Genomic DNA, 26,796 nt, shown 5'->3' with positions numbered 1-26,796 from the left:
GATTGAAGAGTTTATTGCCCTTCTTCCTTCTTTCCTTTCGTTGTAACATTGCATTGCACTCAAAGCAGAGAGTCGAGAAAGTACTGAGTTTTTACTTGGTTTTATTTTTATCCTATAGAATACATCTGTCAACATTTTCCAGAATTTTGACAGTGAGTCTCCCATAAATCGGAACCTCAATTTAACTAGTGGCATATACCTGTCTGTACTCATTTTTTTAAAAAAAAATCCTATCTGAACAGTCAGGACTTTCCTAGCACATGTATTTTAAAGAACTAAGAAATGAGCTGATAGTTCTCGAAATTTCAACAATGTACATTACTTTAATTTTAAATTTCATTTTCTTATCTCTAGCGAAATACGTACTATCGGTTGAGCATGATAATTGATAAGTTGTTTTCAATGAAAGAGCACCGCACTTGAAGAGGAAAATTATATCTTTTTGTGTTGAGGTGGGGGCGATTAAATCTACGCCATGCTTTTATTTTTGCCAAGTGGATTCGCTTGAAATCCTATTCGACTGCGGGTTCTCTTTTTCTTTTCAACGAAGTAGTATGCAGTGGCGAAGCGTAATGATCGATTATCGATTATCGATATTCCCCATTTACAGCTGTGGTAAAGCATCGATTATTAGGGTGTTTGTCTCGAACACCCTGTATATCGATCATTTTTCATAGGTTTAAATGGTAGATCAATCGATACATCGCAAAGCACGCCACGCCACTATCTTAAGCATGCTATATATCGATTAAGGTCATTCGATAACGAATCAAGAATCGACCCGCAGAATTCGATGATTGATAGGACTGCATAACAAAATTATCATAACTGCAATCAAAAATTGCTCAAGTGCAATGAATTATAATCTTTGGTTTTTCAAAGTACTAAAACAAAAAAATCGGGACCTACTAAATATACGTTTTCTGTCAATAAACTGACAAATCAGCCTCTAAATTATTCACGACTTTCCTGTGCAACCTTCTTATTTTATTTTTAAATTTCCGTGTCTTATGGAAGAATTATGACCGATTTTCCATGAGCATTATTTTTATAGAAATAGTATTTCTTTCGACGCCGAAAATAATCTAGTTTTGTGTTGAGGTATATAGAGAGCGATGAAGTTGACGCGATGACTTTATTTTTGTATCCGATTTTACTTGAAATCCCAATCGACAATTTATCTTTTTTCCCCCCTTTCATCAGAGCGATGAGCTGAAGAAGTAATCTGAGTTTTATTTCATTGCTGGAGAAAACTTCAACGTGGATGTGCTTATTCATTTTCGTGCGTGCTTCGCAGCACACCAAATTCCACAGAAACTTGTGAAATACAAAAAAAAAAAAAAACAAAAGGCAAAATAATAAATTATAGAAAATATTTTTCTCATGTGGTCACTTTAGAGAGGGCTTAATTGTGATGTATTTAGCACAAATAAGTCGACTTCTTGAGAATATTTTAAAGTTCAGGTGTACTGTAAGTATCAGGAAAACGCTTTTCAAATTTGCCAATGTTTGTTTCTTTTTTTTCTTTTTTTACATAATATGATTATGTAGACTTAATACTCAAAAATGAAATTCTTATCAATCATAAACCGAACAACCTCTGCCAACATCTCTGTGACCTTTGGACCACCCCATTCCCGCACATTTTGCATGTGCGCCTCCATCGCCTTTTGCAACTCTTCCTCGTTTAAGCCCTCCAACTTGGGGACTGAAATCAAATCGAGACCGTTTCTGTTACTGAATAAATTCGGCCAGCATAGTGCGTAAATGTAGTACGCGAATATCCCTTTCTTGCGAATGTCCAGTTCAACAGTCTCAAGGGATGGTATTCTGTTTTGGTGCCCTCTCATTTGATTTGCCAGTGCATCTGAAAGAATGAACGAAAATTCGTGGATCATTTTGACCATATTTTGAATTTATGAACTTACGGCTTGTCTATCATAGCACCTATCTGCATGAGGAAATTAATGGGCAACATGTCGTTTTTAATTTGAGTCAGAAATAGTAGTCCCTGGTTGCTGAATGCCGTACATTTCAAAAGCCATGTATACTGTTGTGCTAAGGAAGAACGCCATATGAGCCTTCAGGCGTTCAGAAAATATCTATTTTTGAAGAGACTTATGAGCGTTTCTCCTAAAAATTTCTCCCCTAAGGAATTTTTATTGTTTTCCGTGTTAGAAGGTTGGCTGCTCTTCTGAGCCTTATGAGCTTCATTTTTCACATGTCCATACTCTCCCATATAGGCACTGTACTGCCGTGCTAGCGATGAGAGCAGTTAGTGCAATGATGAAGTTTTGAGAAAACGAACTCAGAGGCGTCTGACCGGAAAATTTTATTGGGAGAAGCCTCCTCCGTTCTTTGTCAAATTCCTACCTATCATCCGAAAGACGCCTGAAAATCCTTTGGATGCTTAAAAATGACTGATTTTATTTCAATTATATAAAAGGAGTATCATTCATTTTTATATAAGGCTAGTGTTGGGCAAGAAAGCCGTAAGTACTATCTTCAGTACGCTTTCTTGATTGCATTTTGGACACACAACAAACACATTCGTAGTTTAGCAATTGGCAGAAGAGGGCGGCACTTTATTTGAAAGCCTTGTTTTCATCGGCTCTCTGGAGGAATAATGTCACTTACTGCTGTCTTGCCTGAAACTACATCATTTTTTGCGCACGTGAGGCTTTCTCAGATATCTCATTTTTTTACAATTAAGATGAACATTGCTGTTTTAGTTATTTCAGTGATTTCATCTAAAAGAGATTAGACGAATTGTGAAGGGAACTTGATTTAGAAAATTCGACACTCACCGCTCTCTGCGCTATCGCGGTAGAGCTCCAAACTTACCGTGATAAACACGCAGAGATGTCTCCCATCGAGCGTGTCTTAAGTCCGTGGGGGCTTCAAAGATCATAAAACGACATATGTCGAGCGCCGGCGAACCGATGCAGATCGTCTGGAAGTCGAAGAACACAACTTCAATGGGTGTCCCGTCGGCCTCGTACTTGAACATCATGTTGTCCAGCCGAAAATCACCGTGAACTATGACACCTGAATCACGAGAGCCGTACGCGTACTTCTTGAACAGGTCGTAGGCGTTTGTGCAATTCGCCTCAAGAGCTGCTAGCCTTCCTTGATACTCGGTTTCCTTTTGCAAAGGTCTGATTCCTCGGAAAAGGCCCTCCCTGAAATCCTGAGACATAATATATGTCGCAGACAATTAGCAATGGACCACTAGACAAGGTACGAATTTCAGCATTCTGATACATGTTTCTGAACAAGAATTTCACGTAGAACACGATGCGAACAACGAAAATTACCGAAATTAACTCCTTACGAAGATATTAAATGATTCTTGATGCGTGAATTCAAACCACCCGCTCATGAAAACTCAATGCTCTACGTGATTCACATCGCGCGCTAAACGTTATCATGAACGTCTCTGCAATAAAACAATTTGGCAACCCCAACCTTGACGATTTGGCTCAGCTATAGCAAATTACTTATAGTTTGAACAACGCATGGTGGGAAATGAACATTGCTCGATCGAGAAGCTTGCTGAAACCGTTGTAGTGCGCGATTTGACTCACGTAGAGCTTTGAGTTTCTTGTGAGCGGGAAGTTCAAATTCCTCGTAACCAATGTGAAATAAAAATGGTAATATCTCCGTTAGGAGTTGGTTTCAGTAATTTTCGTTGTGTGAATCGTGTTCTACGTGAAATTCTCGTTAATAAACATGTATCAGAATGCTTAAATTCGTACCTTGTCTAGTGATCCATTGTCAGCAGTGAATAAATATAGAAAATCATATAATTCAAAAATTAAAGAACAAGCTTAGAAAGCTTATTATGTTGCCTATAATGAGAATAGACATGTTCTCATCCTCAAAAACATATGCACACTTAGGAATGATCAGGGATATAAACATTCAAAAGATCGTGCGGTGAACTCCGTGACATTAGTTGGGTTGAGATCGGACATGCAACATCGTGACAAAGCGTAGAGTATCACAAAAAATGAAGGCGCTTCAAGCCGAGCTCATACTTTTGAAGACCATAACCCTTAAAAATTGCATCATGCCGATGCGCATTATTCCGATTTATTGAAAAAACGTGTAAACCGCTTGCAAATTGCCGGCGATTGCTGATTGCCTGCGACATATCGATATCGATTGGTTCAATACAGAAACATAGCCTCAAAAGTCAATTGAGTGATCTGACGGAACGGGTTTTATGTGATAGATTTTTGATTCGTATGCAATCCATATTGGGAGTACTAATTGGATTGCATTTTGCAAAAAGGAACCACGAGCATTGCAATGTTGCTAAGATTGCGCAACTTCTTTTGTCTTGGAGGAAAAACCCGATTATCCCTTAATAACGGCGAACCGCAATTTAACATAAAGCTGCTGAAAATTTCAAGGAAAAATATTCATAACTTTCCTCAAAAACAAACCTTGTATTGAAGGAAATTTGGCAACTTTCAAATGTTTGTACGGCGTTCATCCTTAGGACGGCAACATAGATTGATTTTACAGAAATGAGACCTTGAATAGAATTTCAAATAGGGTACAATCCCGATAACAGCTCAATTATTAAACATGAAAATATAGGGAAAACATTTGCCCTTGCTGTAATTTTTCAAGTGCTGAACAAACTTCAACAGAAGTATGTTTTGCAGGTTTTAGAGGCGGCTGATACGGTATTCAAGGTAACTCGGTTAACTTAAATGAGAAATGAATCTCATTCGAAGATAAGTTACAATCGTGAAAGTCTTGCAAAGTAGGTGTTTTTACTTATTAAAATGTATTGTTTTCAGCGAGGGAAATTCACATGGTAAGCGATTACACTATATTCTTATTCCAGGAAATTGACTCTAAAACCAATGTATCAGGATGGAAAATTCCGCGTAAAAAACACGGATAGAACATCTACATATATTACAAACTGATTTGTCCTACCTTTGGTTTTGCAGTACGGCAAGGCGTGATATTCGCTCCCGAATAATGCATGTGTGTTCTCTTTTATTTTTCCTCCACGTTGGTCTGATTTTCCTTGGTCCGCAGACCATTCAGATTTTCGCGCTATCTCCGGAGAGCGAATGGGATTCTTTAACTTCAATCGCTTTCAACGCATGTCGAAGCATAGTCGAGGAATCGAAACAAGAATTATTTTACATTTACGAGGACGGTTTGCATTCCGAACCCACTTTCGAGAATTTTAATCAACGCTTGCATGAAGCTTCCATTAAAACCGTTTTGATATCCCACCACAGTCACTTGAAAAAAGCTTTCAATACCGATAATGGCAAGAATATCATCTTCCTCCTCGAAGATATGAAAGAGCTGATGAGCTTAATTTTTTACACAATCTCATACCCTGGACTCTCGGACGTAAACGGCGAGAACACGATCAGTCTCGAATACGATAAAATCAGAAAAGAACATCATTCGAAGGGTATTTTACCTCCGTGTTGCGTGACAGTAGATGGAGGTTCTCTTTGGACGCAAGGGAAAGAAACATGCAGTAAAGAATTGAGACTATCATCAGCCGAATTGGAGCCAAACTCGATTCTAAGCGATCGAGTATTTAATGCAACTCGAGGTTTGTACATTAACAAAATTTGGAATTCTAAGAATTATCTGATTTTCATCTTAAAAAATTTCGATAAGTTTTACAGCCACCCGACTTATACAAAACTATTAAAATCCAGGAATTCTGGAATAGGGAATGGACTGGAAAAGTACACTGTGGATACAGACCCGGTCGCCAGCCTGCTGTTCTGTCAAATTCTTTTGGCGCTTTTCCAGAGGAATAAGATCAGTCATTTGACACTCTCATGATTGTGAAAGATATAATCCCTTCATGGAAAAACTCATCTCAACTGAGCTAGAGGCCAATCAAAATTTCTTCGTCTTCTCTTGGAGCGATATGCACAGGAAATCAATCAGCACATTCATCACCTCAGGATCCACTCATAAATATAGGTTTGTGTCCTCATCCTCAAGCACTTGGGCTTTTACGTACGCGGCAATATTGAATGACTTCGAACGTGCAGTAAATTGCACATTGACGTACCCATATACGGAATACATGGTAGACCAATTCAAGAGTTACGGTACTGATGTAGGCTTGAAATTCGACATAGACTTGCAGCCGTTTGAGTATGGACTAAATGTAGAAGGAGCAAATTACTCCAAGTATGATTTTTCAGTCAGCGTTGATACGAGATCTCTGTGCTTTGCAACTCCACATAGTGGTTTTATGTCACAAGGTCTGGTGATTTTCAAAAGCTTTTCGCCACTCGTATGGACACTCATTGTGATCACGATTGTTTGTTTCTGGATCATTCTGGGAATTTTCCATTATTTACAATGCAAAGTATTCTACTTCTTCTACCCAGACGCAGAAGTTGAATTTTACAGGAACTCATCTTCTCTGCTCACGGTGTACGCTTACTTCATGTGTGGTAGCCCAGCAAACCTACGCCTGGGCCATCTTTCGACTGGAAAAGCCCTCTTCGTAATTTTCAGTTTTTCTGCAATCATCATAACGAATGCTTTTTTGGGTTGCATGACAACGCTTCTTAGCAAGAGAGTTCAGTATCCGGAAATTGATTCATTGAAAGCCTTGGAGGAATCAGAACTGCTCATTCAAATAGCTTTCAATGATCTTGAATTGGAACAGGAAATGTTGTATCAGCAAAACCAATCTAAGGTGCTAAGTGCCAAATTGGTGAGTAATCTATACGAATACTCTTTGGCGATATTCTCCGAAGATTTCCCTCTTAATTATTTTATTGTCTCTGAGGATAATGAGTCATCCGCAGATTCTAATTTTATTAAAAATCGTATTATGGAGATTGGAAAGAATATCTTTTCGATGGCTGCGATGGATGCTGCAATGATCAGTGTACCATTTTTTTCCAGCCGTAAAGAAAATGTTCTTATAGGGCATGGACTTCAAGTTGAAATTGAGTATCATCTAATGCAAGAGTGCCTGGTTACGTATCCGGTAATGTTTCCTTTCTTGAAGAATTCTTTTCTCTATGATAAATTGAATAGAATAATGTATCAACATGTAGAAACTGGGCTCACGAGAAGAATGATGGAGAATATGATGCCTGGGAAATGGCATTTCCATCGGAGGGAACAGATGCCGAAGATGCTGAGCCGAAACCATACAATCTAAACGATTTGCAGTCAGCTTTTATAGCGCTCATCATAGGTTTATTTGCGAGTTTCCTCACTTTCGTAGGAGAACTATTAGCTGATTTGTATCCAAACTCAGGCGTCATTAAAATGTTTAAAACTTTGAAAGTTTTCTGTTCGCGCAAGTTTAGAATGGACAAAGTGCTACGAAAGTTATAATCATCCACGTGAAGAAGAAACAAGAGGTTGATTCCAACGTGTGGACGTTGGAGAGCGTTCACTGGACCCACTCGTGAATGTTAGTATTTTGTTATTTATCTTTGTACTTTCTTCATGAAAATTACAATAAATGCAATGAGCCTGTTGCAAACTTTCACTAAATCAAGCATAAGAGTTGTTTCTTATAAAAAATGTCTCAAAAGTCACGATGAGCGCATTGGCAAAGTCTGAAATGCATTTCTAATTTCACAACCTGCCTGAAACCTTTGCGTTTTTATACATATAATCATTTCGGTGGTATTAAATATGAACCTATTCATTAAATCAGTTATTCTATCTTCCATGGCTTGCTTAGAAATGAGTCTTTTTATTCGGGAATCTGTACGATCGTACAGATAGTATTGCGGAGTCCCTTAAATATATTATTTCTGTAAGCGAGGCGTAAGTAGGGCGCGCAGCAACGGAGGCGGAAATGAAAAAGGTATCTTCGAGGAAAGATGAAAAATAAATGGAGGATTTACAGCGCCATCGTAAATATTATTATAACCTAAGGGGAAACTTTAACAGGAGCCTCCGTAAATCTTGGCGGTAAACTGAAATTGAATTTTGGCGGAGATCCACACAAAGAGGGCGTGGGTTCAAGGAAAACAATGGATTGCTGATAAGTAATTAAGTTGTTAAAAAAATATTGTCCGACTTGTTTCAAATGAACATTTTACAATAGTAAGGGTGCTTAAAGTATCATTTTTTTTATTGTAAAATCTACATTGACACATGTCTGACACTTTTTTTAACTACAAAATTGTTAAAACAGCAATTTCATTTTTCTCCGTGTTTGGAGTGAATACATGCGTCTAATGACTCGATCGAGAGTAATATTTTGTTCGATATAAAAACCAAAAAATTGCATTAATATGGAGCTATGCGAATCATAATGTCGATGCGCACTATTGCGATTATTGAAGCAAGCGTGTGAACCGCTTGCAAATTTCCTGCGACATACACAACTGGCCATATCCTTTCTAAACGGAAGTATAGACAAGTGGAAAAGATGGGGGTGCTCGTGGTGAGCTGCCGAAGTTCATAAGGAACTTATACAAATGGAAAAGTGGGATTTAACATTCAGTCGAACGAGACGAAGCGCCAATCGTATGCTAACTAATGAGCGGTGGGCATGTGACAAAAGAATGGAGATGTTGCATGTGTGAGGCATTTGCGATTTGACTGTTGATTCTTATGTAAAAGTTCGCGAGAAACACGATGGTGCCACTGGTTTTCTCTGAAATCAACTTCCAAGCTCAAAAAAGCTCTCAAGTTGAGGCCAAAATGGGGGGGGGGGATATCCCACTCTACCCTGAGAGTCCACCTCTACATCAAGACAAACTCTCCATGCAAAAATAGGGAGCAAATACATCGACAAGGCTGCCACTTTATTTGGGGACTCTAAAACTGAAACCACGGCAGCCCTGTCAATGTATTTGCCCCCTATCTTTGCAAGGAGAGTTTGTCTTGATGTAGAGGTGGACTCTCATGATAGGATAGGATATCCCCTCCATTTTGGCCTCAACTTGAGAGCTTTTTTTGAGCTTGGGAGTTGATTTCAGAGAAAACCAGTGGCACCATCGTGTTTCTCGCGAACTTTTACATAAGAATCAACAGTCAAATCGCAAATTCCTCACACATGTGACATCTCCATTGTGGACAGGGCCCGTGAGTTGAAGACTCGGTTCCACAGATTTTCGACTCGGTCGTCGCAGCCTACGTCACTGGCGCTTTATGATTCACATTCACTCTTACGGCCCTCCATTAACGAGCATACCCCTTCTTTCCCACCTGTCTCTGGTTTCGTTTAGCAGAAATGGTACGATTAAGAACAAAGGCGGCACTCCATTATGTGTACATTGTGATTAAGAGGTTTAAGGCAGCTTTCAAAATGACATCATAAAGAGAACATTTTTTCCAAACCTCGAGTAAAATTCACCTGGTAAAAATTGGCGATAGGAGCTGCGTTTCAAAATACCATAGGAGTTCTTATAGCCGACTGAAGAAGGCGATAGAAAATCATATAGCTGGCTGTAGAAAGTGGAAAAAATCATACGACCGGGCTGCACGAAGCGATAAAAAATTATACAGCCGGGCTATAGCTCCTATCGCTGGGCTTTACACTTTATTGCCTGGCCGTTGCTTTTTCGCCATCGGCTATAAAAGGCTACAAGAAATTGTGTAGAAATTAGTGTGCTTTGTAAACCCTTAAGTTTGTACGGAATCACCTTAATATTTACAAAATGCACATTATATTTTCCTTTACTACATATTTTTTTCATCAATTAAAATGAGAATAATCCATACAGAGTGTGCAAACATTTCAAAGTCATGAGTTGAAAACGCTGACTCCACGAGATTAAATATTAGACCCTAACACAAAGCGGAGTGGCGGCGCATTGGCGCCTACAAACCTAACAGGGATACTTCACGCATTGTGCACTGTGTGAAGTATCCCTGTTAGGTTTGTAGGCGCCAATGCGCGTTTCGCGCTGGCTGCCAGCCCGCCCCTCCGCGCCGCACCGTACCACGGCGTTTGAAGCAACTATTTCACACCAGAGGTATTGCACAGTATCATACGAAATTGAAGGCGCTCCAACATATAAGAAAAGGCAGACATCTTTCAAAAGTACGGACCTTTCCTCGTAAAATAAATCAAGATACTACGGCCCAAAAAGAGAGCGGTAGTCCAAAAACTCAGTAGGTCCTAGCATCCGTAATTAGTAACGTTTAGCATACACTTTATCGCCAGGCTGTTGCTTAATCGCCATCGGCTATAAAAGGCTATAAGAAATTGTGTTGCCGGCTATAGAAGCTATTCAAAATCTTACAGCCGGCTGTAGGTCTATGGTATTTTGGAACACAGATTCTACTGCCAATTTTTACCAGGGCAGCAATATACTTTAGAAAATAGTTTCCCAAAGGAATCGCAATGCAATGGTCCGCCACCGCGAAAAGTGTGAAGTACGACGAAAATAGTCTTCTAATTTCGACAAAGGTTAAGGAAGGTTCGCACCTACCTTATAAAATTCACTGATCTCGCGAGATAGTTTTTTTTGTACTTCGTATTTTTAGCAGTGGCAAATGAGTTTTGAGCTCCTTTTCACGGACCCATCCACATTAAGAAATCTCCGTTTTTACGGTCTCTTTGGGCTATTTGTTCTTTTGGATTTGGTGCGAGCCAAACCTAAAATGTTGCTCAGGACAGTTTTTGTTATGTCAAGCTTTGATTTCTCTGAGACGTCGAGGAATTAAGAAAGTATCCTGCTGAATTTGCTTCCGTACTTTATATTTTTTGCAGTGTTAAATCAATTTTGAATCCCTCTTCTTAACCCCAAGGACCAATTTCTAAAGTGCAATCATAACTTCATCTCAATGGATCGGAAGTTTTCCACATAAAAACGGGACTAGCTGTGTTGATAAAAAATCTCACCTCTTTGGTAAGAAAGCCTCCAAACGCCGACACTGCTTTTGCATAATCGAGCTCTCTCATCTGTGACGCAACCTCTTCAAATCCCATCGGATCCTCCAGTCTACATGTGAAAGACAATGCGTGAAATTTTCCCAATCGATCCAAAACCAACTCGATGTGCCGTTCGTCCAAGCGCTCTCGATGAACGCACGGCTGGAATCCTTTTTGGCGGAGATCCTTCAGGACAACGATGTCCTCCTCAGGTTTCCCGACCGCTTTTCCGTACACTAATTCCGGGAAACTCGTCGACAGGACGTTGCATGTGTCGTGCTTTCGAAGCAAAGGCACAATCTTCGTGAAAAACAACACCTCGTTGTGGAACATGTCGTCGGATGTTGGTGGAGAGAGGTACACGGCCCTGCAACAATTAAAACAAGCGGGCAAGCTCTAATGGAAATGTTATATGTGTGAGGAATTTGCGATTTGACTGTTGATTCTTATGTAAAAGTTCGCGAGTAACACGATGGTGCTACTGGTTTTCTCCGAAATCAATTCCCAAGCTAAATGAAAGCTCTCAAGTTGAGGCCAAATTGGAGGGGATATCCCACGCTATCCTGAGAGTCCACTTCTACATCAAGACAAACTCTCCATGCAAAGATAGGGATAAAATACATTAGCAGTGATGCCTTGTTCTCAGTTTTAGAGTCCTCAAATTAAGAGGCAGCCCTGTCAATGTATTTGCTCCTTATCTTTGCATGGAGAGTTTGTTTTGATGTAGAGGTTGACTCTCAGGATAGCTCGGGATATCCCCTCCATTTTGGCCTCAACTTGAGAGATTTTTTTGAGCTTGGGAGTTGATTTCAGAGAAAATCAGTGGCACCATCGTGTTTTTTGCGAACTTTTACATAAGAATCAACAGTCAAATCGCAAATTCCTCACACATGCAACATCTCCATTTGTTCGTATTAGAGAGTCGCTCAGTTGTTTTCTACGGGGCGCGTTTTTAAGTGCACCGAAAAAGATCAGCACCATCGAGGTGAAAGTTTTATACTGATTTTGATCAGCTTTTTTATTTTTTTGTTCATTGAATCAGAGTTGATCGGTTCACTTTTTTATATTTTGTTCGATTCATGTCGATCGAATATATACCCTCTCGTTACATGCAGACTACCTACCATACTCTCTTATTTCAAACTGTATGATTCGCCCTCTGCTGCGTCTGCAGCAAGTGTTGTTACGAATATGTTGTGCGTGCTGATTTTAGTTCATTACATAGTCGACTCTCTGAAGGCATTTTATGTGCGCAAGCAGCGCAATCTGTCGGAGAACAACAGGAATGACATTATACGGATCGCTCCATCCCTACTTCGTTCGTTCTCCGACAGATTCCGCTACTTGCGCACATATAACGCCTTCAGAGAGTCGAGTATGTAATTAACTAAAATCAGCACGCACAACATATTCGCAACAACAATTGCTGCACACGCAGCAGAAGGCGAATTGTTCAGTTTATATAAATAATGTGATAGGTAGTCTGCATGTAACGAGAGGGTATATATTCGATCGACATGAATCGAACAAAATATAAAAAAGTGAACCGATCAACACTGATTCAATGAACAAAAAAATAAAAAAGCGGATCAAAATCAATAAAAACTTGCATTTACTATGAAAAGATCAAATTTCAATATCTCAAAATTAGGATCAGCCAAATTGTTCGCGATTTTGTGTCCACACGCACCTTAGACTCGCCCCCTTCAAACCGTCTTTGGGTACATTTTTGTCGCATTTTTTTTCTTTCTTTCTTTGTTGCAAGACCACTGTATCAGATAGGTGATCTTGTTAAGTAGCTGTGAAACTAGTAATTCCTTAATGCTAAATGGACCGCATTCAGCAGATATTAACCAAGCCACATCAGCTATTGCCAAATTCAATTGGGCAATGTTCTTTTTTACATAAAAACGGTTGTGCAGATTTTTTTCAATAAATTGTCTGCATAATACGATTCAAATTCCTTAAAATTCTCAAAGGGATCCGCACAAACATTCCCTCGTAAAAAATTAAATTGCACCATTAAATTTTGTAATATCCTATGTGACTTAGTTCCTGACTCAAACGCGGTCCAAATGCACTTTTATTGGTCTGTGGCGCAACGGAGGCCCAAGGAAATACCTGATCTGAGTTTTGATGAAAACGGGTTGAACATCAAGTTCGGAATTTTTCTTTTCCAGCGTGATTTCTCCGAACTCCACAGCAGAAGCATATTGAGCGTTGCCCGCCTTGTCCTTCGCAGATTTGAAATTGACGAATTTTTCAACATCATCTCCGAAACCGCCAGCTCTTGCTGCGTCCGTAAAATTGTCAGAAATCAATCGTTCACGTGCAGCCATCTTGATTTATCCAGATGACTCTCTGAAAAATTCTAATGCCGCAATCAGACACTGAATTTAGCACCTGATGTGGAAGTCAACAGTCATCGCCCCAACGGCTGAAATTTAGCAAATTCGAGTTATTTTCATCCAATGTGTATTAAATCTACTCGAATAGTTCAGACAAATTCAAAATTGGTCCGATGGTTGCTGAGAATCGTTGCTGAATTTTGCGCGTCACACGCAAAATTCAGGCATCGGGCCGATGACTTCCACATTCAAGCCACATTCAGCTCCCACATTCAGCGTGTGATTGCGGTGTACCGCAAAAATTCGAAATCAAGCTATCAATGCTGCCATGCTAAGGAAAAACGCCGTATGAATTTTCGAGAGTCGCCATAATTTCTCCCCAATAAAATGTTTGATTTTGACAAGAGTTGTGAATATTTTCTCTTGAGATTTTCATATAATTTAGATCTGGCTGCAAACGAAATTCTCTGAGAAATTGGAGGAAAAATCTTCACAAATATCTTTATAAATTCGTATTTTATCCAAGGAAATTTGGCAACGCCTGAAGGCTCATACGGCGTTCTTTCTTAGCATGGCAGAATGGGTCTGTTGCCAGCAAGAGATACAGTCAACTGGATACACTTTGTTAGTGAAAATTCGCTCGAATATCACGTTGAGCACATTAATAAAGTGTGAAATCCACTCCTCAGCGCAGAATCTGCGTACTTTGTAACACGCTTTTTCAAATTTACCGCATACGCGGGCAGTCGGTAGTCGGTAGCTTGGTAGCCGGCAGTCAGGTTTGCCCGGAGAGAGACCTGGCCTAAATAATCAACACATTTTGCAAACTGTTATAAAATCTCCTCGCAAAAGTTTCAATTGATTCAAAGCTTTCGTTTTGAATAATAATAAAAACAAAAAAAACAAAAAAAAAACAAAAAAAAAAAACAAACAAACAACTACAACTCTTGTCAAAATCAAATATTTTATTGGAGAAAATTGGGTAACTCTCGAATATTCATACGGCGTTTTTCCTTAGCAAGGCAGCACTGATAACTCGTTTTTGCAAAATAAAGAAGGAAAAAGGAAACGAACGCTTGAAAACAAATGAAATTAAACAATAGAAGTTAATCGTCCTTTTACTTTGGATAGTTCTTTCTCACTCCTCTGCCTGTGCAAACCTAGTCGGCGGTGACGTGCAAAACCGTCCGCAAACGCTGGAAACTTGAAAAAGCGTTAAAGCGAGTAACAATCCACGCAGATTGCGCGCTAAGGAGCGGATTTCAGACTTTTTGATGCGCCCAACGTGATTTCCGAGCAAATTTACGCTAATACAGTAGTGTATTAAGTTGGCTGTATCGCTCGCATGCAACAAACCTAAATCACATTCCATCGCCATGAAGCAAACCAGTCCAAAGTTATGGCAATTTCGTCCAAGAGATGCAGGAAGCTCTTAGGCTTCCCAATTTGTTAATAATTGACAGCTCAATTTAAAAACCCCATTTTTCGTCCCAAAAATGTTTAAGTGAGAAATTTTTTCTTCCCATTGATGAAGATCCAAAATTTTACAAATATTTTAAATTTTTAAGCTGAAGCGAACTGGCTTTTACTGGCTCCTACATTTCCATGACCCTTTTCTGTGACATTCCCATTTGAAACCCGTTTTTGGAGTCTTCCAATTTCTGCAAGTGACGTATTGCCACTCGCTGGTTCCGGGATAGAAAAGTTTCCATTTGCACATCTACTTTCAGTCCCATCAGTATCAAATGGCATAGAGATATACATTATCCGTCATTGAATGCTCGCACTCAACACGACTTCGATTCTAATTACCTACTGTTATCCTAAATAGCATCTTCAGACTTGCATTTCAATCATCTGCTCTTGTAGGTATTTCAATTTTTCGGCTTACTTACTTACCGTGCACTTCACTCTGTTTTTGTCGCTCACCGTCTGTGGATGATTAATGGGACAGTAGCCCCTTTATAATAAAATAAAATAAAAAAAATAAAAAAAAAACGAGGCAGGCTGGGTTCATTTCTTTATCAGGTGAAAACGTCAACTTGTTTTGCTTACTTTTTATTCTTCGGTCCTGATTTTTTGTGTTTATGAGATGACGATGATCATTTCGGACCTTTCTGCTGGTCCATTCTCAGGTCACACTTGCCACTCGCGAATACGCAAACTTGTCAGAAAATATAAAACTAAAAATTAAATAAAAGTATGTGTTATTGCGATAACGCAATAACACATTCTTTTATTTAATTTTTAATGAAAAGTAAGCAAAACATGTTAAAAATGAGGCACTCCCAATTCCAAAAGCGCACTAAAATCTAATCGCCAAAATTTAGAGAAGAGAAAAGAAGTTTAAACAGCGCGGTAGGATTTACTCGTTAAACGCATACCGTTAAGAACTCACATAGCAGCCGCTAAGTCAGCCAATCCACGAGACATCAGATCGAACCATCATTTTATCTTTGAATTTTAAGAGCACACGCCATTGCAATAAAAAATAGAATGTGTAAGACCATCGATAAGTTATTTTCAGTAACGCCCGCACATGATTTGACCCCGATATCTTTCTTTGTTGAAGTGGGGAGCGAATTTAAGAAGATTGTTTTATTTTTTCCAAGTGGCTTCAATTGAAATTTTACTTGACAGCCGTGGATGCCTATCCTCTCATGGTACTAACAATAAATACTGGAATACTTCAACGTGGATGTGCTTAATCATTTCTTTGAGCGTTCCTCAGAAATCAAAGCTTACCGCATTCCAGAGATACCTGTGAATTATAAAAAAATAAAGCTCAAGCAATAAATTAAATCAATTAACTATGAATTAATTTAAATATTATTATGTCTTCACTTTGAGAGAGGACTTAATCATGATCTATTCAGCATGAAAAAGTTGACTTCTTGAGAGCATTTGAAAGCTCAGGTGCAGGTGCAGGTGCAGGTGCGCTGTACATACTGCCGTGCTAAGGAAGAATGCCGTATGAACATTCGGGAGTTGCCAAATTTCCCTTGCTAAAACCTGTATTTTTGACAAAATTCATGCATATTTTTCCTTGAAATTTTCAGATATTTCAGATAAAATTGTGCACAAAATTGTCTCAAAATTTGAGAAAATAATATTCACAATTTTCCCAATTTAGCACGGCAGTGTAGGTATCAAAAATTGCTTTTGAAGTTTGGTATTGTTTTTATTTTTTATTTTTTTACATAATATATGGTTATATAGATCTTAATACTCAAAAATGAAATTTTTATCGATCATAAACCGAACAGCCTCCGCCAACATCTCGGTGACTTTGGGGCCACCCCATTCCCGTATATTTTGCATGTAAGTCTTCATTGTCTCTTGCACCTCTTGCTCGTTTAGGCCCTTTAACTTTGGGCATGAAATGCAGCCGAGACCGTTTTTGTCACTGAATAAATTCGGCCAGGCCAGTGCGTAAACGTAATAAGCGAATATCCCTTTCTTGCGTACATCCAATTCAACAGCCTCCATGGATGGTATTGTGTTTTGGTAGTCCCTCATCTGATTCGCCAGTGCATCTGAAAGAATCAACGCAAATTTGTAGATCCTTTAGACTATACTAAAAGTAGGAACCAATGACTCGTCCATTAAAGCGCCTACTTTCATGACGAAACTTATGGACTGTACGTCGTTTTTAAATTGAGTCAAAAATATTAGTTTCTGATTGCTAAATGTAGTAAATTCATAGATCATATTGTGACAAAGGTAAAGAGGAGATAAACTATCACAAGTTTTGTCGCGGTGGGTTTGTGTTTGACTGTTTATTTTTTTTTTGTACGACATGTCTAACTCCTGCCATGGAAACCGAAAAAAATTGTCTATGCGTCATGCTGACTATGCGAGTATAAATATTATAGCCTAAAACAGAGCGGAGCAGCGCGGCGTGCTGCCAGGGCGAGAGGCTCACTAGCGCCTACAAACCTAAGTGGATACTTCTCGCATTGCACAATGCTTGAAGTATCCGCTTAGGTTTGTAGGCGCCAATGCGCGTTTTGAGCTGGCCGCCCGGCCGCCCGGCCGCCCGCCGCCGTGCAGCGGCGCCTGAAGCAACTATTTCACAACAGAGATTGCACAGTATTATACGAAATGGAACGTATTAAGAATGACAGGCATCTTTTAAAAGTACAGATCTTTCCTCGCAAAATAAATCAAGATACTTATCGTACACAGGAAAAATCTAAGAGCCTTTAGCTGAGGCAAATATAGAGGTCCATCCGATTCAGGTATAACGGTTTCAGGTGGGAATTTTTTGAAAGATAATCAAGTCCTGTTACACCAAAAAGGTGTGGAGAGGTTTAGTGAATTTTGTCTCATGGAATTGACGCTCCCCCATTTTTACCAAAACACTCAACTATATATTGTTCTCCGTTGGACCAAACAGCCCAAACAAAACAAAAAAAAACAAGCAAACCCTCATTCTTCCAGGAAATTATATATTTTCATCCAAAAACGTCGTGAACAATAAATTGTCGTTTGTATTTACATGTGGGCCAATTAACTGTGGGTCTCAACTGGCACATGGATCAAAACTCCCGTGCCGAAAAAACGCGTGGACGTAAATTACTGGAAAAAACAATTGCGCGGACAAAACATCGTTGACGAAATTTCTTATAACCATTGGATCTAGAGTCCAGACTCTTGAAAACATTGACAAGAAAAAGTACCCTCGATTCAATCAGATTTAAGCTTAAATCAGAAGGAAATCCGCTCAAATTAAGAGGCTTGGTTCTTGATTTAAGCTTAAATCTGATCGAATCAAGATTATTTTTTCTTGTCGATGTTTTTAAGAGTCTGGGCTCTAGATCCAATGTGCTTTCTTTTCCAGTGCGAAAAAAGGGTGATAACTGTTACTGCCTTAAAATTGCACTACATTTTACAATTAAGACCTACATTTTCTGACACATCTGTAAATACACTTATGTGCGTGGGGAAATTAAATGGTCCATGCGGCGTTTCTAAACTGATCCGGGAATTGTAGGTCCTGATTGTAAAATGCAGTCCAAATTCCCATTAGGAAAAGTAAAAATTTCCATTCGCCGCTAAGAGGTTCGAAAAGGCGAGTCTTTCTCTGTCTCTGCCCCAAACTTACCATAATAAACAACCAAAAAAGTCTCCCAGCGAGCGCGCTTCAACTCCGTGGGGGCCTCAAAGATCATGAAACGACAGATGTCGATTGCCGGTGACCCGATGGAGATCGTCTGGAAGTCGAAGAACACAACTTCGATGGGTGTCCCGTCGGACTGGTACCTGAACATCATGTTGTCCAGCCGAAAATCACCGTGAAATATGACGCCCGAATCACGCGAGCCGTACATGTACTCGTTCATCAGATCGTAGGCCCTACTGCAGTTTGCACGAAGATCTGTCAGCCTTCCTTGATACTCGGGTGCATTTTGCAATGGTTCGATTCCTCGGAAAATGCCCTCTCTGAAAGCCTGAGACATAACATACGTCTAAGAACAAAGGCGATAAGGATCGTAGCCATGATCGTTCCTTTAACAGCTCCATTTCAAACGGGGGTGTGCCTGTGCATCGTCATCAAGGTAAATTGGTCAGTTGCGCTGGTCACGGGATCGTGTTTTGATGCATGATCCTTGTAGATTAGCCAAAAATATCAAGATCTGTTTAAACAGCAACTTTCTACATTCAGAATTAATCGAAATATCGCCCTTTGAAAAATTCGGTTTATGACGTCATCCACCGCGGTAGTAACACCCTTGGTTTCTTCCACCTTGCTTGCATTATGTAAGGAGACGCAAATTTGCACTGGTTACTGAACGTGAAACTCGGATGAAAGCAAGGTCGAAGAAACCAAAGGTGTCACTACCGCGGTGGATGACGTCTTAAACCGAATTTTTCAAAGGGCGATATCTCTATTAATATTCAATGTAGAAAGTTGCTGTTTGGTCTGATCTCATCATTTTTAGCTAATCTACAGGGATCATCCATAAAAACACAATTATGTGACCAGCGCAACTAACCCGTTTAAGGAAGCTCTCATAATGACATGATAAAAAGTACAATATTTTCAAACCTTGAGAAGAATTCAGTAGCATAACTTTAGGAAAGGGTCTTTGAAAGGGACCACAATAATTTGCAACTGCAAAAAGTATAAAATACGGGAAAAAAATTTTACGGTTCAGATTAACTTTAAGATAAGAGCGAGCCTATCTCCGCAGATGCACAGAATGGATTTACAGAACTTCGATGATTTTTTCCTTCGTATTTTTATTTTTGGTAGTCGTAAATTAGTGTATCTCCTTTTTATGGATTTATTGGCCATTTGTGACATTCTGGACCCCAGATGTTTGACAATCCCCTTAGACTCCAGATGACTGACACTCCAGATGATCGTGGCAATTTCGTCGCAAAGAAACGGTAGTGAAATCATGACTATAGATCTGTCGCAAGCAATTGGCAATGGACCACTAGATAAGGTACGAATTTCAGCATTCTGATACATGTTTCGCAAATAAAATTTCACGTAGAACACGATGCGCACAACAAAAATTACCGAAATTAACTCCTTACGAAGATATTTAATGTTTCTTGACGCGTGAATTCAAACCACCCGCTCATGAAAACTCAATGTTCTACGTGATTCACATCGCGCGCTAAACGTTAATCATGACAGTCTCTGTGTTATAAAAATCTGGCAACCTCAATATTGACGCTTCGGCTCAGCTATAGCAAATTGCTAATAGTTTGAACAACACATGGTGGGAAATGAACATTGCTCGATTGAGAAGCTTGCTGAAACCATTGTAGTGCGCGATTTGACTCACGTAGAGCTTTGAGTTTCTTGTGAGCGGGCAGTGCAAATTCCTCGTAACCAATGTGAAATAAAAACGTTAATATCTTCCTTAGGAGTTGGTTTCAGTAATTTTCGTTGTGTGAATCGTGTTCTACGTGAAATTTTGGTTAAGAATCATGTATCAGATTGCTTAAATTCGTACCTTGTCTAGTGGTCCATCGCCGGCAATTAACCAGCCAGTGGTGGACAAATATAGAAAATCATAAAATTCAAAATTGAAAGAACAATATTAGAGCGCTGATTATGTTGTCTATAATGTGAATCGACACTTTTCCATCCTTCAAAACATGGAAGGAATATGCACACTCCGAGGATCGTACGGTGAACTCCGTGACATTAGTTGGGTTGAGATCGGACAGACAACTAAACTAACATCGTGACAAAGCGTAGAGTATCACAAAAAATGAAGGCGCTTCAAGCCGAGCTCATACTCTTGAAGATTATCACCCTTCAACATCGCATTATGCCGATGCGCATTATTGCGATTTATTGAAACAACATGTGAACCGCTTGAAAATTGCTGGCGACTGCTGATGGACCACTAGACAAAGTACGAATTTAAGCAATCTGATACATGTTCCTAAACCAGAATTTCACATAGAACACGATTCGCGCAACGAAAATTACTAAAACCAACTCCTAACGAAGATACTAACGTTTTTATTTCACACTGGTTACGAAGAATTTGAACTGCCCGCTCACAAGAGACTCAAAGCTCTACGTGAGTTAAATCGCGCACCACAACGGTTTCAGCAAGCTTTTCAATCGAGCAATGTTCATTTCCCACCATGTGTTGTTCAAGCTATAAGCAATTTGATATAACCGAGCTAAAGCGTCAAGATCGACGTTGCCAGCTTTTTACATAGCAGAGACTGTCATGATAACGTTTAGCGCGCGATGTGAATCACGTAGAGCATTGAGTTTTCATGAGCGGATGGTTTGAATTCACGCATCAAGAATCATTTAATATCTTCGTAAGGGGTTGATTTCGTTAATTTTTGTTGTGCGCATCTTGTTTTTTGTGAAATTTTGGTTGAGAAACATAAATCAGAATGCTGAAATTCGTACCTTGTCTAGTACACTGAAAAAAAATTCTCGGCGTTTTTACCAAGATCCGTCGGTACCTTTACCATCTCACTTTTTTTACCAATTATTGGTAATTTTACCAAGACAGACTAGTAAGCTTACCTAAAAACCGTTATTTTTACTGTTTTTTTTTCAGGTTAGAGTACCGCTTGTATTGGTAATCATTTCTCGGTAACTTTGTCATTTTATCTCGATAATTCTACCACAGTCGATAAAAAATATTGGCGTCTTTACCGGGGTCCAGTAAAATTACCGAGAAAGTCAATAATTTAATCTCGGTAAAATTACCAATTCCATAAATGGTAATTTTACCAGGAAAAAACTGGGATCAAATAGAACCCTGAATTCTTGGTAATTTTACCCTTTTCTTAGTAAATACCCCGAGATTTTTTTTTCAGTGTAGCCGATTGCCTGCGACATATCAATGCTTTTATATATGCTACATATCAAGTTTTCCTTATAAAAACGGGACTCGCTGTGTTGATAAAAAATCTCACCTCTTTGGTAAGAAAGCCTCCGAACGCCGACACTGCGTCTGCGTAATCGAGCTCTCTCATCTGTGACGCCACCTTTTCAAATCCCATCGGATCCTGCAGTCTGCATATGAAGGACAATGCGTGAAATTTGCCCAATCGATCCAACACTAACTCGATGTGCCGTTCGTCCAAACTCTCGGGATCGACGCACGGCTGGAATCCTTTTTGGCGGAGATCCTTCAGCACAACGATGTCCTCCTCAGGTTTCCCGACCGCTTTTCCGTACACTAATTCCGGGAAACTCGTGGACAGGACGTCACATGTGTCGCACCTTCGGAGCAAAGGCAGGACTTTCGTGTAGAACAACACCTCGTTGTGGAACATGTCGATGGATGTCGCTGGAGGGGGGTACACCGCCCTGTAGGAATTAAAGAACAAACATGTTGGTAACAATCCGAGATAATTTTGTTTTTTAAACGGTTTGTAACGGAACATGATTGTGGCAATCAGAGGCATTATGCATGATCTAGAGAGACCCTGTGCGGACATCATCCGTATCGATGGCCAAAGTGCGATACCGGGTATCTTCATCGCGGTGTTTCAAAATCTCCGCTTCTTGTTTATTTTTCCGAAGTGGAACAAGTCATCTTAATGGCTTGAAATTTATATAGAATATTTTATTTTATCGGGGAAAAAAATCAAGGAAGTTTTCATGAAATTAAGTTGACTAGTTTTCCAAGGAAGGAATAAATTATGACTGGAAGTCTGCAATGTCGCAAACGAAGATGCACTTTGCACTTCAGCCATTGATGTAGTCCAAAAACTACTCACAGAAGTTAACCCTCAGATGCCTCAAAAGTTGAGGAATTGGTTTAGCAATCCCAACCCAATTTCCCTGGTAAAAATTGGCGATAAGAGTTGCGTTTCAAAATACCATAGGAATTCTTATAGCCGGCTAAAGAAGGCTACAGAAAATCATATAGCTGGCTTTAGAATGCGGAGAAAATCATACGGCCGGGCTATACGGAGCGATAAAAATTATGCAGCCGGGCTATATATTTCCTATAGCCGGGCTTCACACTTTATCACCTGGCTGTTGCTTTTTCGCCATCCATTATAAAAGGCTATAAGAAATTTTGTAGAAATTCGTATGCTTTGGAAATCATTAAATTTGATACGGAACCACCTTAATATTAACAAACCCATGTTATATTTTCCTTTAATACATATTTTTTTTTTGATCAACGAAAACGAGAATAATCCATACAGGATGTGCAAACATTTCAAAATCATGAGTTTAATAACGCTGTCTCAGCCAGATTAAATATTAGAGCCTAACACAAAGCGGAGCGGCGACGCACTGGCGCCTACAAACCTAACAGGGATACTTCACGCATTGCGCAACGCGTGAAGTATCCCTGTTAGGTTTGTAGGCGCCAATGCGCGTTTCGCGCTGGCTGCCCGTCCGCCGCACCGCAGCGTTCCACGGCGCTTGAAGGAACTATTTCACACCAGAGGTATTGCACAGTATCATACGAAACTGAAGGCGCTCTAATATATTAGGAATGGCAGGCATCCATCAAAAGTACGGAGCTTTCCTCGCAAAATAAATCAAGATATTACGGCCCAAAAAGAGAGCAGTGGTCCGAAAACTCACTAAGTCAGAGCATCCGTAATTAGTGACGTTTAGCATACACTGTATCGCCTGGCTGTGAGTTGCTTAATCGCCATCGGCTATAAAAGGCTATAAGAAATTGTGTAGCCGGTTTAGAAGCTATTGGAAATCTTACAGCCGGCCGTAAGTCTAAGGTATTTTGGAACACAGATTCTACTGCCAATTTTTACCAGGGTTTCAAAAACTCGCCTGGCAAAATGTTCTACCTAACATTCATCAGCCATCATTAGGAATTTTATTGCTGTAGTAATGAAACCATCTGGTTTGTTTACATTAGATGAGTAGGATTTGGACGAACGCTCCGATGTAAGTCACTGACAATGCCCAGAATGTAATAAAATCGGTTTCTGTTCGATGAGCGTAAGCCCAAAAACTCATGAACCCTGGCTTCCGTTGGTCACGGAGGACGCTAGGGCTCTTGCGTTTTTGGACTTACGCCCGTCTAACAGAAGCCGATTCAATTATGAAAACTTCAAATGCTCTTTTCTCAACGCGAGTCTTCTCTATGGGTCCTTTTCCAGAAAAATCCTCCATTTTGCAACACGGAACTACCACCCGAGCTATTTTGAGAAACGACGTAGCTGCCGTTAGTTTCCCTATGCAGATACGTGCTTTTGTGTATGAGCCAGGAATAGTAGCTCTTCGTTGCAAAATGCAGTTCAATTTGTCTAAGATCCACTTCGACGCAAAGGATGGTCCCTTCGGAGACATCACAATTGGATCGCATTTAGCGAAAAGGAACCAGCGTGTTTTCAGTGTTCGTTACACTGTTTTCAAAAGCATGCAACTTCTCCTGCTTCTCTTTTGAAAATACTTGATATACGCACAACATTAATATTTGCACAATTGTTTTCCTTTAGAATCAACAAATTTTTGGTGGGAAGCCAAAGCCATATGTTATTCCGGGAGATTCTTCAGATAATTATGAAGAAGCAACATTTTTACAACACTGTAATTGCGCTGATTCCTTTTTGCTAAATGCGATGCAATTGGACCTCATTAAGCAATAAGGAACTTCCATCTCTGGCTCATCGATATAAGTCTTTATCTCCATAAGGAAACTTACGGTGCTTAAATTGTTTCAAAAATGAGTCAGAAGTACGAATTCTTTAATCCAAAATGTTATTCAATTGATAGAGTCTACGTGTGACCAATACCTGATCTGAGTTTTGACGAGAACAGGCTGAGTGACCAGTTCAGAAGTTTTCTTCTCCAGCGTGACTTCTCCGAACTCCACAACAGAGCTAAATTGAGCCGTGCGTGACTTGTCATTCGCAGATTTAAAGTCAACAAATTTTTTCACATCATATCCAAAACAGTTGGCTCTTACTGCTTCCGTAAAAATACCTGAAAGCCACGGTTTGCGCGCAGACATCTTATTTTATTCAGATGACCCTCTGAAAAATTGGCACATCAACAACTCATGACTAAACTTGCATAGTGAAATTTTTATGAATTTTCTCTACGCATAAAAAACGAGGACTCTGCTGAAGCTATCTGGGGGCTTCTAATGGCGTGAATTCAAATAAAATCAAATTAATGATTGTAGATTGAATGAGTTAAAGGCTCAGCCCACGATATTATAAGTGCACATTACAATAAAATGATTCCGTCGCAGGTAGAAGAAACAACAAAGTCACTGAAAAAAAATATGTTAGATGTTACCATACTCTGATACAGGGATCCGGGTACGGTAACAAACACCAGATTCTATGCTAGAATTTACCATATTATGGTATCACTTGAGTTCTGGTGAATACTGCTATTACTCTCGTTATTTCCACTAAATGTGTAGTATCACTGTGTAAAGAATCAACTAGACTAATGGTAGATATTACCATACTTTCTTCCAGTGAAGTAGATATTCTCATGGTAAAATTTTACAGGAAATACAATAGACATATCAAAAAAATAAAAACTGGTAGCCGCTCCTTAGGCCGCAATTAGGCGCAACACCCGCGGCAACTTTGAAAGTACATGGTGCAAAATACGCAGACTGTGAGCTACAGCCTTTTTTTGAATAGTCCACCGTACGATCTATGACTCCATGTTCTATTTTACCCCCGGAATTCTCTTTTATATTTCGCGTGCAACAAATCCACTGAGATAGTTATCTCGGGATGAAGATCTCATAGATCTTCAGATCCCCAAAACTTAAAAACGAGGCATTGAAAACGAACTTTTCTTCGCCCTTCGATCTCAATTTCTACGTGAGTCCCATTTTACATATAAATCCATGCTTTCAGGGGCCCATGTGGAAGTCAAGATGTATGTCCCTACGGAGGAGCGACGATATTTGGACGAGGTTTGAAAGGTTTCAAACTAACCAGAGGTTATGGCAGTTTTGTTCTTAAGACGCAGGAAGTTCTCATGCAGCCTTCCCATTTTAGAAATCCACCTTTTCATCTCAAAATGTTTGAAGTGCTTACTTTTGTTGCATTCACAGACGAATACCCACAATTTTGCGAAAAACACCAAATTCCCCAATATGATTCGGGCTTATTTTCATGACCCATTTAGTGATTTATCCATTTTAAAACCCGTATCAGTGTCCTCTCATTTTCGAAACAGATCATGATCACTGCACCCCTTGTCATGTGGTCCAGAATCTTCTTTCCTCTAGTTTGATTTCCATCAAAAACAGGAAAAAGAATTATCTGCACATGCAGGCATTTCATTTTTGGGCTTACTTACCCACGGTTCAGTTCACTGAATTTTAGTCGCACACTATCTGTGGATGATTGATGGAACGGCAGCACCTTTTCGAAAGCAAAACTACAGCCAAAATATCTGCTAGTGAAACTATTGTAAGAGCGCATGAAAGTATAATCGATAACTTTCAAAAGAAGTGAAATTGCCGTAACAACTAATTAGAACTTACTTTGTAAACGCACAGTCAAAGACTGGAAAATCAGCCACTTTGTCACTCATTTGCGAGGCATCAAAGCGAACCATTATTTTATCTCTAAATTTTAAGAGCATGTATACCTTACGACAATTAAATAAGTATGCATATTGCCAAGTAATTTTATCATAACCCGCGGAATATTTGGTGCCAAAATTTATCCTTTTATGTTGAGGTAGGTAATGGATTCAATAAGATTATTTTATTTTCGGTAAGTGGCTCACACTCGAAATTTTGATTGACTGCCGAGTATCTTTCTTTGTTTTAATTAAAACAAGAAACCGGAAAAGATATCTTCCTTTGGTTTTGAAACTTTTTTCGACCTATCCAAAACTTTTCACCTGAAGACAGCTCAAGAGTTTTGGCTTTGAGGTTCCTATCAATCAAATCACCACTATCTTATTATTTTGTTAAACTAATAAATAAATGGATTGAATAATGGGAAAAGATAATGCATACAAGAACACTAAATAAATGTAAATATGTCACTGTGCTTAGAAGTTAATTTTCATCCATTTAAAAAAAAAGTAAATTGAGTCCTTAAGAGCATTTTAAATTTTGAGAAAACACAATTTTTCAAGTCTGACATTTTTTTTTAATTTAA

The 26,796-nt window shown here is 39.4% G+C and overlaps 3 protein-coding genes across 3 annotated transcripts in view; 1 reads left to right on the top strand and 2 right to left on the bottom strand.

Moving 5' to 3' along the window:
• Positions 1 to 26,796, top strand: part of LOC140225684 (uncharacterized) — a 157,357-nt gene that overhangs the window by 53,512 nt on the left and 77,049 nt on the right. The gene's annotated exons all lie outside the window — the stretch shown is intronic.
• Positions 258 to 13,328, bottom strand: LOC109031933 (uncharacterized). Its single transcript, XM_072305327.1, has 4 exons — positions 12,992 to 13,328; positions 10,841 to 11,237; positions 2,845 to 3,190; positions 258 to 1,867 (listed from the first exon to the last, which is right to left on the bottom strand). The coding sequence occupies exons 1-4, from the start codon at positions 13,207 to 13,209 to the stop codon at positions 1,554 to 1,556; spliced, it is 1,275 nt and encodes a 424-aa protein (XP_072161428.1). The 5' UTR covers positions 13,210 to 13,328; the 3' UTR covers positions 258 to 1,553.
• LOC109031880 (uncharacterized) lies at positions 16,441 to 22,042 on the bottom strand. The gene is made up of 3 exons (XM_019043688.2): positions 21,634 to 22,042; positions 18,326 to 18,671; positions 16,441 to 16,754 (listed from the first exon to the last, which is right to left on the bottom strand). The coding sequence occupies exons 1-3, from the start codon at positions 21,994 to 21,996 to the stop codon at positions 16,441 to 16,443; spliced, it is 1,023 nt and encodes a 340-aa protein (XP_018899233.2). The 5' UTR covers positions 21,997 to 22,042.

Source organism: Bemisia tabaci, chromosome 10 (genome assembly GCF_918797505.1).
Source record: "Bemisia tabaci chromosome 10, PGI_BMITA_v3".
Classification (NCBI taxonomy): domain Eukaryota; kingdom Metazoa; phylum Arthropoda; class Insecta; order Hemiptera; family Aleyrodidae; genus Bemisia; species Bemisia tabaci.
This window is presented reverse-complemented; position numbering and strand designations above follow the sequence as displayed.